The 18,112-nt window shown below is 36.0% G+C and overlaps 1 protein-coding gene across 3 annotated transcripts in view; it reads left to right on the forward strand.

The window, feature by feature from the left end:
• Window positions 1-18,112, forward strand: part of DPH6 (diphthamine biosynthesis 6) — a 210,215-nt gene that overhangs the window by 134,693 nt on the left and 57,410 nt on the right. For all 3 annotated transcript variants that reach the window (XM_055716488.1, XM_055716490.1, XM_055716489.1), the window contains one exon: window positions 11,749-11,991. In XM_055716488.1, the coding sequence (XP_055572463.1) occupies window positions 11,749-11,991 (243 nt within the window). The remainder of the gene's footprint in view (window positions 1-11,748; window positions 11,992-18,112) is intronic.

Here is an 18,112-nt window from a genome sequence, read left to right on the forward strand (position 1 = left end):
TGTAAGTATTATTATTTTATTTTCAAAAATGTAATTAAATCTACCTTCTCCACATGATTTCCATTTTATCATCTCACTTATTTTGAAGTAGCCTAAATATTTCACAAAATTCATGTTCGTACAGGATCATCAGTCTAAATGTTCTGTAGCATAAGGCTTATTCTATGTTAAATATCTTTAGTATTGCTAAATGCTCAGCATTTCAGAAAGCTAGAAGGTAAGAATGGCCATCTCATAGTAGTTGGAATTTCAGTAGGTCATTTCTTTTTGATAATGTTGGATTACCAAGGTAGAAATCATAATTGGATATGTGTCAATTTTGGTTTAACCTTCATTGTAAGATCCTTAGTAATATTTTTTGTCAGAGGGATCTTTCCATCCTATGTTAACTTCTAGCATCCTGATTAAGACATTTATCAAGAAACAGAACAGAGTCTTGGTCCAAGAGCATTAGTTTATTTAAACAAATTAGAACAGTGCCAGTAGGAGACACTGAGAGGTGTGCTTTCTGGACTGCCCATTGCCGCAACAGCACTGCCATTACTGGATAAAAGGAAAAGGCCAAAGGGATTGAACCTGGGTCTTGGCAATATTGCAGCTGATTAACCTGATTACAGGATTATTCCTTACTGCATTCTGCCCCTTCCTTCCTCTTATTTACCCCCTTTTAACTTCAACACTTTGCTTTGTACCCATTTTTATATCAAAGGGCTTGACTCTGCAATTAGATTTTACTAGCCAAAATAACTACTTTTCTTAATAATGCAAATAAAAAGGCTAAGCACATGGTAAGTTTGCAAGCACTGATTCTTGACCTCACTTTATGATCTAAGATGGATAGAAACATGATTGCAGCTTGGTTGGCAGAACACAAGCTACATATTTTATTAGTAATCTATCAGTTACTAATATACTGTCAATATACTGCGATTTCCAGTTCCTAACTTTTATCCCTTTAAACCATCTAGACAATTCTATGAAAATAAATATTACAAGAAAACAATAAGGTGAATGTACAAAAAAAACTCAAACAAAAAAAAAAACCAACCTAAACCTACAAAAAATCAAGAAAATGTGTAATACAAGATTCTAATTCCATACTCAAATGAATATGTATTACAGCACAAAATATAATTAGAATACACTTACAGTCCAATCACTACACAGGATTAAAATATAATTTGTTGCAGAAACTTGATTTTTAAATGCTACATGTTACTACTTAGTCAGTAAGTAAATTCTTGTCATAAAGTGTTGCCAATCTAAAGAGAAAATGTGGCCTCTGAAAAGTACATAGTCAAATCTGCCTGATTGCACATTTGGGAATTTAGTGATATTTTACATTGGGATGTTGTCCATAGTGCAATTCTGATAAAAGGTCAGTGTTTAAGTGTCGGGGTCTGCAGCGGGTCTGCAGATAAGTTAGTTGACTTCAAAGACTTAGCCGTGTACCTTTAAGTCAGCCACAAATTGTCAGGTATGTAAACAGGATGTGAAGTATCAGAACTTAGAACCGCAGCATACGGGCACCTACAGCAACAGCAAATGGCAAGCAAGAAGGAGGACACAAAAACCTATCAGGGTCTAACACCTGCACTGTCTAAGATATATAAATAGTTTGTATAAACAATAAAGGCCATTTTGTCCGAACCCAGCCACGCAGACATTGTGTTTCTTTTAAGTCCGACTCGACTTGCATCACCACGTTTAAGGGTACAGCAAATAAAAGTTGTGAAAATGTGTTTGGATGAGTATATTTAGAGTATTTCTCAGATTGTTGCTGTCTTTCTCTAATATCCATTCATTTTATTTTGTTCTAACTGTTAGGAGTCTAGACTTCAGGATAGGCAATTGCATGCATGTAACAAGCGTGTTATTTCCTAATGCATTTTTTTTTCTTGAATTGCACTTCATGAACATGGTATTTCATATTATATGAGAATGTATAATACATTGTCACTGTCAATTTATAATTTCATTAAGTTTATAGGTTGGGTCATGTCTTAACTGCTCAGAATTCAGAATTTTAACTATGGACTCTGCCTGTACAGCCAGATTTTGCAGCTGATACCGTGGGGTTCCTAATACCCAAATGCATCTCTTTGTTAAGTTTGATTTAATTTATGATGCAGAAAACATAATATGGCATTAGTTTGGCCAAGAATATTAGGTGTATTTGTGGATCTTTGTTGCAAGTTTCGGTTTCTATATGTATAATCAGAACTTGACTTGTATTTTTGCATTGGAAGTTGCATCCCCAGAGAAAGTTATGCTGTTATATAAGGAAGTATTGTCACTATAATATGAATAAATAGGTAAAAGATTGTGATAAATACTGTATATTGTGTGTTATATTCTAGATGCATTACTGTTATGTGTACTGTGCATGTACATCTAGTTGCATGAATAAGTTTCAATTCCACTGAGAGATGTCTATTATTAGTTGTACTTCCGCACTAAATAATCTTTAACATATAGTAAAGTGCTTTAATGTTGATTATTATTATGGTAGTCATAGATATAAGTAAAATCCATGTGAGACTGGGTTTACATAGAGGACAGGTAAAGTACGAAACTACTATATGGCTAGAATGAGAACGATCACTTTTAGCTTAATGCTGTTATTACAGTTAACTCTTTTCAGTTAACTCACTCTTGTTTTATGGAAGTGTTTCTTTCCTGACTCCCATTTATTGCAAACCAGTATCTTAAAGTAGCCAGTGACATTCATGAAAAGCATATTTTGGGTAAGAATATTAAGCCAAGTGATGGCTGGGAATGAAATCTTTTCTGTAAGAATAGAATGTCACGGTGTTAATGTGTTTCATACACTGTGAATTACTGTCATGTGATGAACAGCTTTCACCTTTCAATGCAGAGTATTTTCTCTGCCTAGCTGTCCCTCATCTGTTTATAATCACACTAACCTATTTGACAGTTGGCATGAGTAAAGACTGTAAAGACAGGTAAGAATGGAAAAAACCCACTCTTCAGAGGCTTTAATGACTGCAATCTTGATTCTCCCTGGCTGCTGTATTCTGGAACAGTGGTGCAGCCTTCAGCAGTAGCACCATTACTGTTAGTAAAGCTTCAACCTAGAAATTTCTGCTTTGCGTTCTTGAACTGCTTTATCACTGCAGTGATTTTAACTGGTGATTTAGTTTACTGTAAGTGGCCATTCTCAGTAGAAACTTCAGTTAATGTGAGAAGGATATTATGCAATCCCTTTCTGAGTAGATTGTATGTTTAAGGATACAAGTAGAGACACAGGCTGTAATCTATAAGCACGTACAGGAATATAAGGATATCACATCACACTATCTTTTTTCATTATCTTCCTTTATATATATAGTGTGTGGATACAATTACCTTGTAACCTCTCTCTCCTATTATATATGCTCTCCAGTCCACTGAAACTGTAAGCATAGATAGAGAAAAATGTAGAAATCAAGAAGGGAGGAATGTCATGTGAAAATACTAGTCATATATATTATTATTTTTTTAATACAGAAAGGACAAAGAAAGAATGCTGATATATTGTAAAGATATCCTTATCAAAATAAATGTAGGATAATAGTCATAAATAGCAAATGCACAAATGAACCGTGCCAGAACCTCAAATGAATGTTTATGTAACCTCATGTAAGGTTTAGACAGTCTCCATTTAACGTGGGGTTAAAAAAGTGTTTTTGGAATTTTTATATCTTTACCCTGGAAGATTAAAATGCTTTTCATACTTTGAATGCAGCTATGCTAGCCTGTAAACCAAAAATCAGTGTTGATGATGAAATGTAAAAATTTCTGGAAAAAAGTACTTACCGGCTCTGAATAATCATCTGAAACTTTGATTATCACCTGATCTTTTACAGCATTCATTTTGCAATATGGAAATCATACCTTTCCTAAAGGGCATACTATCAGTTTCTGACGTTGTAGAAAACGTCACTCTTTTCATTAGCCAAGGGCAGCTGTTACTTATCCTTGAACAATTATTTGGTAGATCTGATTAATTAGACCTGTTTCATGAGAACAGAGACTCTTATCTTCTTTTGTCCTATACTGAAATTGCTTCTAGTAACGAGCAGTTACGATTTGATATAAACTGTTCAGCACTTATGCAGTCAAGTTTTCTCCCTTGTTATGAATATCTGTATTTCAAAAAATTTTTGCCATATGTTCTAGCATGAGTTTTCATTTCTCCTATGTTAAGTCTCATTTTCTTATTTCCTGCTTTTATTTCAAAAAACTGTGTCCATTTTTATTATTTCTACTGATGCACATTGTAATTTAGTATCCTCTGTGGGTTTCATTACCATGCTGTTAATCCGTTCTTCCATTGACTTAATGAAGATGTTAAACAAAATCAGGCCTAATACCAATCCCTACGGCACCCCGCTTCAGTACATTGGCTTTTTCATTACTCTCTCCTTACAGACTATCAGCTAGTTAACAGCATTTATAATTAGGAGAGTTAAAAATAATTTCCAAATATGCTGTATCAGATATTTTAAGAGTCCAAGTGAATTACAACCATTATCCTCCCTTACCTAGGTATATATAATTAATTAAAAAACACGATCAGTCGTGGTGGGTATAGTATGCATTTTCGAAAAATGTGGTATCCATTCCTCAATAGTCCATGTCCACATTGAGTCATTTGCATCACTTTACACTTTTAGGTATTAATCTTTTCCACCTTGTTTTTCTGGAACCTGAAATATGCCTTTACTTTTCTTGGTAAATATGGATTTGATTAGATCTCTTATTCCCCATCCCAACTCCAACTGTTCTGGAATAGACTAATCTTAGTTCTTTTTTATTATTATTATTTGTTTTGTTTGGCACCTTTATTCAAAGTGATATGAATAAGAAATGAGTAAATGATAATCAGGGTGTTGGTTTTACTCCATCTTTTAGATAAGGTATTTTCATAAAGCTGAGTATTCTGCAGTTTTTCACAGTTGGCAGATTTTGCTAATGTGGTTGTGGGAGAACTTGTGATTTTATTATTTTTTTTTAAGCTTGAGAGTAAATGATAGGCTTTGTAAAAGGTGACAGATTTATAGTTATGAAGACTAGAATTCCACTGTCCCAAGGAAGAAATGCATCAAAGATTAATACTCTTGTTAGCTTGCTCTTTTTCAGGTAGGGAGGCTGCTCTTTCTTATTTAGGAAAAAACATCCTTTAGGGTGTGGAGAAGAGTTTATACTCTATGGTAATTAAGTCTTTGAACTGTCTACTGTAATTTTCCATAAAGGAACAATATGTGCCCTGTATGCCAGTACAGGACATTGGCCAAAATATACATAGTAAGTCAAGAATATTTTCCCTCCATTTTCTTAATTTCCTCTCTGTGTATTGGAGATTCCAAGTGGACCAAAATGAGTGTCCTGGAGAAGACTCAGCCTCGCTGCCATGCCCACACAGATGTATTAGATGGCAAGCCTTTTTTACCCACTGTATTGGAACCTTTCCTAGATGCTGACTTTAAAAGCTAGGTTTATTTTTGTTTTGTGTCTCATACTCCCTTGGAATGTGAATGACAGCTTTTGGGGTGGGTTTTTCGTGAAAAAAATCAGTTTCTGAATCTTTGTCTTCTGTAAATCAGAAGTGTGTGGTTTTTATTTCCATCAGTTGTAGAGCAGAATAAAATTGATTTGGCAGTGATCACGATTTAAATATAACCAACACATTGCCAAAAATATGTATGCAAATACTACAATTTTCTGTGATAGGACAGAACAGTTTTTTAAAAAAGGTTTTCAAGCTGAACCTTACCTTCTCTTAAGCTTTCTGATCTGATCGTCCCTCGCAAGTCTGTGCATATAGCATTTTGTTAAACCTCAAGGTACTACAGACCTTCCAGGATGTATTATATGAGATTTCCTGCTGTAAATACAGCACAGTCTAAAGGCTCAATTTGAATTATTTGATTTTTAGAGGATTGCAGAGATATTTACAGTTGGGCAGCATAGAATATGACTAGGAGGTATTCAGACATAGTATTTTGAAGTTGATGTAGTATTCATAACAATTAATATTGTGGCTTTTTCAGGTGCATTGTCGAGTTAATAGCCTCTTTAAAGAACTGCCAGGTTTTGGGCTGCTCAGTCTAGCATACTGCATGACATGAAACTTCTCTTTAGTGTAATTTCCAATTTGGAAATGCACGAGTTTTATGTGTGTTGATAGCATTATGACACTGTGCTCAGTGTCAAATATGACTTTGTGGGATGGTGTATTTAAATTTTGTTAAACTGCAGATTAAAAAAAAAATGTATAAGCCTAGTTTAGCATCCATGAAATGGCAGTATTTTATTTCGGTTCTTGATAAGTATGTCCTGTGAATTTTAAACCCACAAATATAAATGTTCAAAGAGAAAAATTTAAATCACACTTTGATAAAAAAACTTTAATATGAAGAACAACGCAAAAAGGTGAGTGTTTCATAGTCTCATGGCTTAGGTGATTGATTAGATTTTGAAACACATGAAGCTCCATCCCAAAATGAGGGTTAGCAAGTGGAATCACAGCATTTGAAAACTGAGTTCTAAATCTCTGAAAATTGTCAAAATGTTAGAGCTATTTCAATAAGATAGAAATAATATACTATTGATTAATTAAACTTTTTGACCTATTTAGGAAAAAGTATTATTTTATTTAAAAGGAAGTTCTGGAGTTTTGAGTACGATATGCAAGCATTGTGTTAAGTTATACGTGGATTCTTACTAGTGTCAATTTTCTTTAGTCAAAGATAATCATAACATATTTTTCATTTAGGAGTATATCCTTCTTCTTTTAGCTGATAACTGTACACATTTTCTCAAAAGAAAGCCTGTGTCAAACTAAACTGTGTGTGATCAACTCATTTATGGAATTTTTAGACTACAAATTTGTAACAGTTCAAGAAAAACTAGAATTATATTGAAGGTTGTGGTGTATTAGAACCACGTTAGTCAGATACAATTTGTGTTCATAGTGTGAACTCAAAGCTTTTCAATTACTGTGGTCTAAACGGTACCTTTAAAACTTTATTCACACTAGGTAGTTGAATAAAAGATTTCACATTGCAAGAAGTAATTGTAACGTCATTAGCTAAAATAAGAGGGCCCTAGGAAGAAAGGATTATCATACATTAAATAAAAAGTTCACCACCTTACAGCTGTAATCCCGTTAGAAAAGATGATTTCTATCTAACTTAATCAGCCAGAGGTCTTTATTGCCTGAAGTATTAATTGATTTAGGTCTTCATTAAGGTCAGAGGTACACATGGCTGACCAGAGGCAGCCTATTAGTGCGTTGTCAGTTATGCTTATTTACACTGGCTGAACATAATGGTGGGTTATTTCACTGTCAGGTCAAGGGGTCATTGAATCTTTTGTACACCCTGACCTCTTAAAGGGCAGCAGTCACTCAGACACCAAACTGCATTTGTAACAAAGATTTGGCTGATTGCATATTGACTCCATCCTTTCCAAGAAACACACATTTGTTCATATGGTGCAACTATTAACATTGGCCTAAATACCTGGGGGTGAATGGCTGAAATCTCTCCATTGGAAGATCCCTGCAGTTTTTGTATTATGCCAGCTAATCCCTAGCAAGTTTAATAATACCAGCAGGAAATGTTTCGTAAAGTTTCTGTAGTTGCTGTTGGCCTTTCATTAAAAAACCAAAACAAAACAAAACTCAGTGTATATCTACAGGTATCCTCTTTCTTCTGTTTCTTTCTAAGTAGCAATAATTACAGCTTTCTCTTGCTAATTAGCAGCTTATGTCTAATTTGTTCTTATGTCCATTTAAGTCTGTTGTTCTTATTCTTTCTTTTCCTGAATTATATTTTATGGGAGATATGTTGTGTCCTTTTGGTAACTTAAAGTACTGTTAAAAACTTTTTTGGGGATAGAACAGTTCAAAGTAGCACCAAAAGTTCTTCTAAATTTTCCTTTCCATGGTACCATAGATCCTTTCCTTCTGCCTCCCTGAAAAATGAATGCAACTTAAAAAAAACCAGGTGAAATAAAATAATAATTTGCTACTATACTGTCTTCCCTCTGTATTAGCTGTGATCTAGGTCTATATTACACTTAATTCCTGTAGCATAGCTATACCACGAAAAGTCATAACTCTCAAATAAGAGCTTATTGTTCCTATCTGTAGGGTATGGATTGCATACTCTGAGGTTCTGATTGTCTACTGCATTCCCTTGATTATTTACAGTTGTGCTAACTGTGCAAAACAGTTGCTGAACTATTATGTTATTAGCTTATTAAGACTCACCTTTCATTTAACTTGCAGTGATACAAATGAAAAAAAGGGAAGAAATGTCGAGTTGCATGAGGTCCTATTTATAAACTCTTTACTGTTGTGGGGATATATTGGAAATAAATTGGTACAAGTGAGCATCTCAGCAGTTGTTATGGTTTAACCTCAGCTGGCAACTAAGCACCACGCGCTGCTCTCTCACTCCCCCCAGCTGGGATGGGGGAGAGAGTCAGAAGAGCAGAGGTGAGAAAACTCGTGTGTTGAGATAAAGACAGTTTAATAGGCAAAGCAAAACAAGGAATTCATTCACCACTTCCCATCAGCAGGCAGACCTTCAGCCATCTCCAGGAAAGCCGGGCTCCATCATGATTGAGGGTTACTTGGGTAGACAAACACCATCACTCCGAATGTCTCACTTTCCTCCTTCCCCCAGCTTCACATGCCGAGCATGACATCACGTGGCCTGGGATACCCCTCTGGTCAGTTGGGGCCAGCTGTCCCGGCTGTGCCCCCTCCCAGCTCCTTGTGCCCCCCCAGCCCCTCACTGGTGTGGTGGGGTGAGGAGCAGAAGAGCCCCTGGCTCTGTGTGAGCGCTGCTCAGCAATATCAAAAACATCCCTGTGTTATCAACACTGTTTTCAGTAAAAATCCAAAACAGCCCCATACTAGCTACTATGAAGAAAATTAACTCTACCCCAGCCTTAACCAGCACAGCAGTACAAGTCTATTTATTTTAGGTTTGTCAAATCATTAATGAAGTTTTAGCACTGGAAATACGTGTATGGGCTGCAGTGAAAATTAAATCATCAGTGTAAGCTGAGACATCTAGTGTATAAATACACATCCATTATATTGTAGTTTTGTTTCTATGCTGAGTTCACTGGATATGCAGGTCCTCTAGACTTGATACACTGTGAATCTATAGCCTGAAAGATCTTCTGTTAGCCTTGTAGATGCTCCAAAAAGATAAACTGTTGCAAGGTTCTAGCAGGGTTTTGCAGAACACTTTCACAACACAGGGAATAACACCATACATTGTGACATCTCCTGTTGTAAGATTTCAGTACTGTGAACAGGATACTATGATGTCTTCCCCATTTTAAATGCTTTTTATTCTACTAACAGTTTTGAATATGATGCTTCAAACATTCTGGAGACAACCTCTTGAAATCTGCTAAAACGGTGTTTGTACCGGTTTGCTGTTTTGTCCCTGCTGATTGTTTATTTATGCTTGCTTTTCAAGACCAAGTCACTGGGAAAGAGGAAGAGAAACATCCCTCCTCCTTCCCTTACCCTAACTTACATTCTCCTGAAACACAATTGCTGCAAACCTGTGGCCGTGTTTTGACTCGTTTTGCCCTCGTTCCCCCTTGTATCCACCCCTCTGTAACATGGTGGCACGTTAGGAACACTGTTTTTCTGTTAATTACATCTTAAGACACAAACAAGTATGTTAGGAACAGAGGGATTTTTTAAATTGTTTTTGGAGAACTCTGCAAAATTCCCACTGAATCTAAGCCAAAAGCAGTGCCAATTTTGCTCAAATACTTCAGATTTTTTTTTGACCTTCTTATGACCAGTGGGGCTAATTGTATCAGAACTATCCAGGATACTTTAAGAACGTGCAATCCGGGTCCGTATTTCAAAACACTGACAGATACTTTATCGTTAATTAGTATTCATATTATGTCTCAAACAATCTGTTCAAGAATAGGGGAAGTGAACTGGTTGAACAGCTCTTCTGTCTACCTAATAATTAACATGGGTGATGCATGGAAAACCAGCAGCCCAACAGGCAAAAAGGGAAGAAATATTGCCAGTGTGATTTTTTTTCTGCAGAAGTATGAACTACCTGTATTGGAGTTTTTTACTGATGCATGGATTTCACTTTCAAGAGGTGAAAATGAATGGCTTGCTTTAAAAACAAACCTGTGCCCCTCTGAATCATATCTTTCTGAATTTGTTTCTCATCTTGTCAGTATGCCACTTCGTAGCTGGCTGGACTCCCTTGTTCAATGGCACATATTTTAAAATAGCACTGTAAAAAAAAAAAAAAAAAAAAAAAAAAAGACCATTTGTTCTTATAAACCAAAATATTACTTACATATTTTTTTCCAAATTCAGGATTATATATAGCATTATCAAAACAATATTTCAGATATTTAAAACAATTTAAATAGTAGATGGGTGGCAGTTGATATGTTTCCTCTCTGCCTCCTCCCCCTCTTCAGCTGCTAATCATAGAACTTGTATGCCAAATTGTATAAGATACTTTTCCAATAGTTACATGTGTGAGTCTTTTGTGAGACACAGACAGTTATGAGGACAGATTTGGAGTTGCATATGGGTCTGTCACATGGTTTGATTGCCATGTCTTCTAGGACAGATTTCTTTTTTAATTATTCTTAATTCTGAGGAATTTTTACAGTTTATACGGTAAGTTCTGCAAAATTCTTCCTAAAGATTCCTTGCACAGTCCATTTTTTCCTTCTCTTTATTCCTAGCAAAATGCTTCCTGTGCTGACTTCAAAGCTGTTTACACCCACCTTACTTCCCACTTCTATACTTAGTTTTCTTTTGATATTGAATAAAATTTACTGCTTCACTGATCAGGAAATATACAGACTTTCTAGTGAAGTGCAGCATAAGAGGATGAAAAGTTTTGATATTTACATTAAGATTTTATAATAAATGTTTGAGATGTCTGAATAGTAAGAATAAATAGTTTCCTTTGCTGGCTGCTATTAAAAAAAGTAGGTCTTCAGAGTGTTGCCAGGAAGACTTTAGAAACTCAGCCCAAAGTAATTGCATTGCAGTTCAACTTAAAACATATGTTGATGGTATATCTAGCCACCCATTTAATTCCATTTTCAAAAGATGAGTGCATCTCTTTGGTCAAGTGGCACTCTTCTGCATTTTATTTTCAATCTGCAATTTCCTTTTGCCTTCTGGTGGATTATCATGACTTTCTTCATGCACAGTCTTTTAGTTGTTCTGCAAGTATTATTTTTATGGTATTTTTAAACTAGTTTACTGAAGACATTACAGATATATACTTATACTTTCTTACATATTCTTATGTAAAACAGAGCTAACTTAAGACTTGGAAGTTTTAAAAAAATAGCACTGAACCAAAGATAGCGTGCATCATCACTCCAAATCAGAAAGCAAGAATATTTAACTATGTTGGGGCATCAGTGTGATCCAGCATCTGTAACGGAGAGTAACATCAGATGCTACTGTTTGGAGCTGACACATACATCCTTGTTTTAACTGTTAGGTTAAATTTTATTGTAGTACTTTGTTTCTATATTGTAGTTAAATTCCCTATGAAACTGTCTTCACACAGGCATGTTTGCTTCATTTGTGACAAATGATGTCAAAGAACAGTACTGTTGAAAGAAACTACCTGAAAAAAAAGTGCTTCCCTTGCCTTCTATACACTCCCAGAGTCTTACGTACTTATTCTTCCTTTCTTCTAGGTTGGAGATGTTCTCTACTGTGCTGGACAGATTGCTCTGGTACCTTGCACGATGCAGCTTGTTAGCGGTGGCATATGGGCTGAGGCCATGGTTTCCCTCCGTCATGTTGAGCGAGTTCTTCAAGCTATGAAACAAAAGACTGCGCTCCACCACGCGATCACAGCCAGCTGCTATGTAACTGACAGGAAGCACATTCCTATCGCTCGCTCTATATGGCAGAAGAAGTTGAGAGAATGTAAAAAGGTAGTTGTGATACGCATTTTCTTTTTTCTGGGTTGTCTTTTTTTCCCCTCTCTAAGTCTTGTAGTAATATCAGAATTTTCTCAGTACATTTCCAAGGGGTTCAAGTAAAACTGATACAATAAGGTTTGATTGAGCTGTTTGTTCTGGCTCATAAATGGTTGTGCACAATTGAGAAAGAAAATTGCTTAATAGAAAGTTATATTCATCACTAACTTTGCCTTAATTCCCCAAAGCAGTATGTTAAAGAGCAGTCAGTTCCTCCAACAAAAATGTGAACAATACCTTATTTGAATTCCTCTGCCCATATATTTTTGCATAATAAGAACTGGGCGTTTTACTTCCAACTTTTTGTGAGTTGTTCTGCTGAGGTTTTTTCCCCACTCTTTCTTACAAGCAATATTGTCATGACAACTGAGTTTAGCAGTTTAGTGCTTATTATTGCTTATTATTCAACTGAACTTTTAAGACCAGATCAGGGTGTGCCTGTCTATTGCTTGACCCTAGATTATCTCTAACAGCATAATAATTTGCACAGTGATTTATAACAATACCATAATCATTTCTGTTATGTATGTACCACTTTTCTTAAATAACCATGGAACACCCTGCAAGCATTAAAAAGCCACAAATATTGTAAATAAAACATAACTGCTCCATAAATGAGTAAAAAAACTAGTAACTGCATAATTGCTGTATAATTTAATATAACTAATTATTATGGTTTCTCAGGGAAATACATGGCTTGGAAGCATAGTATATGTTAACATTGCCGTAGAAGATGGAAAAATGTATCTGAAACTTTCCTCCTGTTTGCCTTCACTTTCAGTCTTTGCACTAGGCATTTCTCTTTCTGAGTAGAGTTGTAGGCTTTACTTAGACGCTTACACATTCCACCTTGATTTATGAATAAAAGACCCTCTTAAATAGTGTTTACTACCCCTCGAGACCCAGTGTATTGAATCTGAATTCAGTTCAGATTTTTTAATGCAGTTCAAGTTTTTGCTGTGTGACTGGTTAGTACCATGCACCATGACCACAAAGCCTACCTGCTTTACATATGTAGGATTTGAGGGCAGATTGGTAGTGGCTGCCAGTTCTTTGAAACTTTTCCTTTTTCCAGATAGAATCTTTTAGGTCTCCTATAGTTAATACATGTACCAGCTACTCTTCGTTGAGTCTTTGGTTTCTTCTTCTTACTGAGATGACTAGGCAGTACTTTCTCAGCTATGTGAAAAACACTGATGAGGTTGCTTGCTTTAGAGCTATTACTAATATCTGGCTCATGTCACTTTTTGATTGTTCAAGCCATAGCTTAAAAATGGATTGCTGCCTACACTTACTTCCATGAGGAGTTAGATGCCTAACACTTTTCAGGAATGTTTAAGAAAAAATATCCTAGAGGAGCACCAAGCAATCCTAGAGGATGTTTGTCAGTCTTATGCTGTGCTTATCAGATCTTATCAGATCATACTCATTAATGACAGTATCAGAAAGAGCAAAAAAATATTAGCAGATGATGTAGTGTGTGCTACAACACAATCTAAAAATGCTTTGGAAAAAATTAAAATATCAGTGGGAAAGAGATGTTATTAGCAGCCAGATGTTCCATTTTCTCTATAATTTTGGCAATAGGAGGTTCAGACAGAGAAACTGAATTTTTCCTCAGGCTATGCATACTTTTTTGATTGACGAGGGTTTGCCTACACAGCAGAGCAGAGAAAAAGATGTTTCAGACCCTTCTGTTACAAGGAACCAGAGGGAGGAATTGTCCTGCCCTGAAAATACAATGGTCCTGTTAATGGAAATAGAGATTTTTTTATTGGAGGAGAAGCATTAGCTGGCATGGTATTAGGAGAATTGTTCCTTTACTCTCAGAATAAGGAAAACAGTGAAGTTTGAAATTTGGAAGAACTTTGTGAAATGACTGATAAATGGTATGGCGATTGTACTTCTCCCTCGTTTATTCCATAGAGCCAGTGAAATTATAGTTTTTCCATATCTTAAAACTTTCTTTGGAGCAGCCTGTTGGGTGCTGTAAGATAGTGCCTTTCTCTGTGGAAGCCAGAACATGGTAGTTTTACTCTAAAGGCATTGTGCTTAAGAGTCTAAGTAGCATAACCCTTGAGTGGTTTTATTTTTTACTACAACAGACAGTTCTGTCAGATACCATGACTTCAAATAATGCTCTGTTTTCTTCAAGTAAACTAAGTCAGCCAAACCAAAAGTATTTCATTATTCTTGAACTGTATTTCCAACAGTGTCCAAAGGCCTGAATCAGCAGCAACCTACAGATTACTTAATAAGAATGAATGGTGTCTCAATTGAAATTGTTCTGCTTCTGTCATCCATGGAAAAAGGATGGGGTTTGTGCAAACAAAACAATGCATCTCAGAACTTGTTTCTTGTAAACTATACATCATAAGCCATAGAACTAATTATGTCTTAAACACAGGTTTTAGACTACATTTCTGTTCTGTTGAATGTTCTCTATTTAATAGCAACATGGTGGTATATTAAGATTGAGCTATTTGTATTTAACAGTGACTAAATTACATGCATCAAAACTGCCAAAGGTTTTTTTTAGAGCACCAAAAAAAGTGTGAGCGTTCTGTTGTATAGTGATGTCTGGTAAATATCCTCTACATAAATAATACTGTTCAGCAACTTCAGCTGAATCATTCTACATATTTGATGTCAGTAGTCTGTAAAGCACAAAAAGGGTTGTATAAATTCTTTAGGGCACAAACAAATTGGCCATAACCGAACATAATATAAAGACAAGTGTGAGAACTGTTCTCTGGATGTGTTTATATAACACAAAAGGTTTATTTCTAAGACAGGATGTTGATCAAAGCTTCATTTGAGATAAGACCACAGGGTCAGACACACCTGGACTTTAGAGGACTTCTTGACATATTGGCAGTAATAGTTGTATTTTAGGAATTTCTTTAATTATGAAGAGAAAGATAAATTGAGTATGTTTCAGAATAACCAAATTATTTCACTGATTACCAGAGGAGTGGCTCTAGTGAGCATCAAGAATGGGAGGGGATTGTAAGAGAGGGGGGAAATAGTAAGCAGGCTGGACCCCTAGCAACTTCTAGCTTGTTTCAGTCACCCAGCCTCTGGCCCCTTCCTTATTCCAGCATCATTCCTTGCTTCCTACACTACTCATTTCCACTGCAGTCACCCTGATTTCCCTCACTTGAGATGGCAGCTCGGTATCTGTGCTCCCAGCACTGTTCCCTGCAGCCTCACCCCTCCAGTATAACCCTGGGCATTGCCTCCCTGGACTCTAGTTACCCACAGTCATCAAGGGTTGTGTCCTTAGAGCTGGAATCCAGACCTTGCTCCTCATTCTTCTTCCTTCCTGTGTCCCTTTGAGTCATAGTGTCATTGGAAAAGCCATTCAGAGTGACAGAGAAAACAGAAATCTGGTGGAGGGGTGGAAGACTGCAGCAGAAAGAAAATAGTAGCGGGGAGGGAATGACAAGAAAGCAGCCCCACTGGGGTGTCACTTAAAAAAAAACACCGGGCTAACAAAAAGATTTTTGCATTAACATTTTGAACATACGCAAGACAGATTTCCTTTGTTAAAACTAAAAGTTTATCGTAGGAACTGAGATCTAGAGCGAGGGAGCTAAAGTAAGCATTTAAGTTCCGCAGATGGATAAGGCTGCGCTGTTGTTAAGTAGTGGGTGTTGGAGAAATTAAAATATAGTTAAGGGAAGCAGTGATTAAAATCAAAAGCAAAAACAGGCTGCAGTTGTAGAAATTAAAATCTAGTTGAGGGAAGCAATAGTTAGAAAAAACAGCGGCTGCAAAAATAGCATAAAGAGAATTATACAAACAAACAATCAAAGCCAAAACCTAGCAAAAATAATTGTAATTAACAAATACAATGCCAGCCATCAGCAGCTTCCCCCCACCCTATTTTTAAGTTACACTCTTTCCACAGTTTCTTTTGTGATTCCCTCGCATGCTTTGGGATATTTTGACACTCTTGAGGAGATGCATTTAGGGAGCTTCTTTAACATAACTAGTCAGAAGTAGTAACAATTGTGTGGTGGAACAGTTTGTGCCTAATCCAGTAGTTAGCATTTAGAGCTTTTTTAAAATATATTTTTTTTTAAGTAGGAAAAAAAAAAAAAAAGGCTTATAGCATTGCTAAAACTTTCTGGAAGAAGAACTGACAGTTTTCCAATTAAGTCTCATCTTGTGTTTTTCTTTACTTCACATCTTTTAATGACAGTGTCATGTAATATGATGATTTTATAAGCAGTTTTGCTAACTCATACAGCAGAGTAATCAATAGAAAAAAATAAGCCAGATGGGTTGTAGTCCATTTGTATTGGGCGGGACAGATGGCATTATTGATAGATGGAAATATTCCAAATAACTATTGTATAATGATATAGCAGTGACTGTGCCTGCAAAATTTTATTAATTTACTTTGTGTATGCACTTTATTCAGTAGGGGTTGAGTTGTATCATTTAGACAGTACTCCCGCTATATTTAGTTGGGAGCTGAGTCAACCCCCTGCCTTCTTTTCCCTCTCCCCATGGTCTTTCCATGCAGAACCATCCCTGCAGTACTTTGTTAGAATATTTCAAGTGGCGGATTGTACTTCTGTCTGTACAACAGGCTGCACTAGACTAACTGAGATGGACAAGATCACGATTACATTTTTTTATTCTACCTCTGAATGCCTGCTTATTGCTTTCTTTTGTTATCCCCACCCACCAATACAAAGAAGAAACATGCTGTACTGTCTCAAGATTTCAGCCATTCCAGCTTGTTTCACTGTTGTGTTTTATTCTTTTTACATCTTGCTAATCCCCAGCAATATTTGGTATAGCTAGGCCAATAAAATATATCTATTTTGATAAACTGTGTAATAGATACTGGTTTGGGCTCTTGCTGTTCAAATGTATAATCCAATGGCAAAGTACTATTAATTCATTTTTTTCTTTGCGTTAAGAGCACATTAACTTACAGAAAAACTTGGAGGCCATTTTCTGCTTTTGAAATATAGTTCTTGATAAACGTGACTGAATGATAAAAATAAGTTTCGGTTCTTATTTTGATTTGATGGCGTATACAAAACCCGGAGGCAGTTTTCCAGAACTATCTGAAATGATACCTCTGATTTCTTTGTTATAAAAGAAAAATGTATGGGGAAATACTGTGGTATATTTAGTACACAATGTTTTGTTACCCACACAAAGTTTAGAATTGCCTGTATTTGTAAGTGTACCCAAAATATTGGTGAAAGGAGATTTTGAAACAGTGAAAACAGTGTATTTTGTTAAGAATAGAAGACAGGCTTGCATTAAAAGACAATATTTAATGTAAATGCAGGATATATTAATAGCTCTAAGACCATTAGCTTATTATTAGCATATCTTTTGCTTTGGCCATTTGTTTTATACATACTATTTTTTTCTGCAGGTGATGATATTATAGATCAGTTCCACTCTGGGTTATTTTATTATGCAGCTGCCACTGTATTTTCCATCCTCAGTAATGAAGAATCTACCTGATAAAATACTTCCTGTGACACGAAAAAATGTGTCTTTTGGCTTTTGTAACACAGCTTGCATTTTGGCATTAGTTATCTGGTCCTCTCCCTCCAATAAATTCCTGAGCAAATGTACTACAAACTTTAAAAGTTCTCTAGCCCACCTTCTTCTGACAGAAGCTTTCCTTTTTTTATGATAAGCATTCAGGATGAGTGGCTGTGATCCCATGATTCTTTCAAATCCAGCAAAGAGTGCTACAGTTGACTTACTTTCTGCCAGGAATGCCAGTCGGGTTTTTGACAGTGTGTGTCTTAATAGCATGTAACGCAGAAGTGATGAAAAAAAGATTCACAATGTTTTATCTGATATGTATCGTGAATGGGTTTGTTGCTTATTTCAGCACTCTGGTAACTTGATGCCAACTTTAAGTATCTAAATTTAAACCTTTGGGGCCAGATTTACAAACTGTTTAGATGTCAAAAGATGTAAATGAGCCTGAACTAGGATTTTTTAAAAAAATATCTAAGAGCAGTCATCTAGGGGCACTTGGCCCATTCTAGGGAGCCCCCACAATATGCCTCCTTTGACAATCCTGTAA

The sequence above is a fragment of the Falco cherrug genome, chromosome 7, assembly GCF_023634085.1.
Source record: "Falco cherrug isolate bFalChe1 chromosome 7, bFalChe1.pri, whole genome shotgun sequence".
Taxonomy (NCBI): Eukaryota; Metazoa; Chordata; class Aves; order Falconiformes; family Falconidae; genus Falco; species Falco cherrug.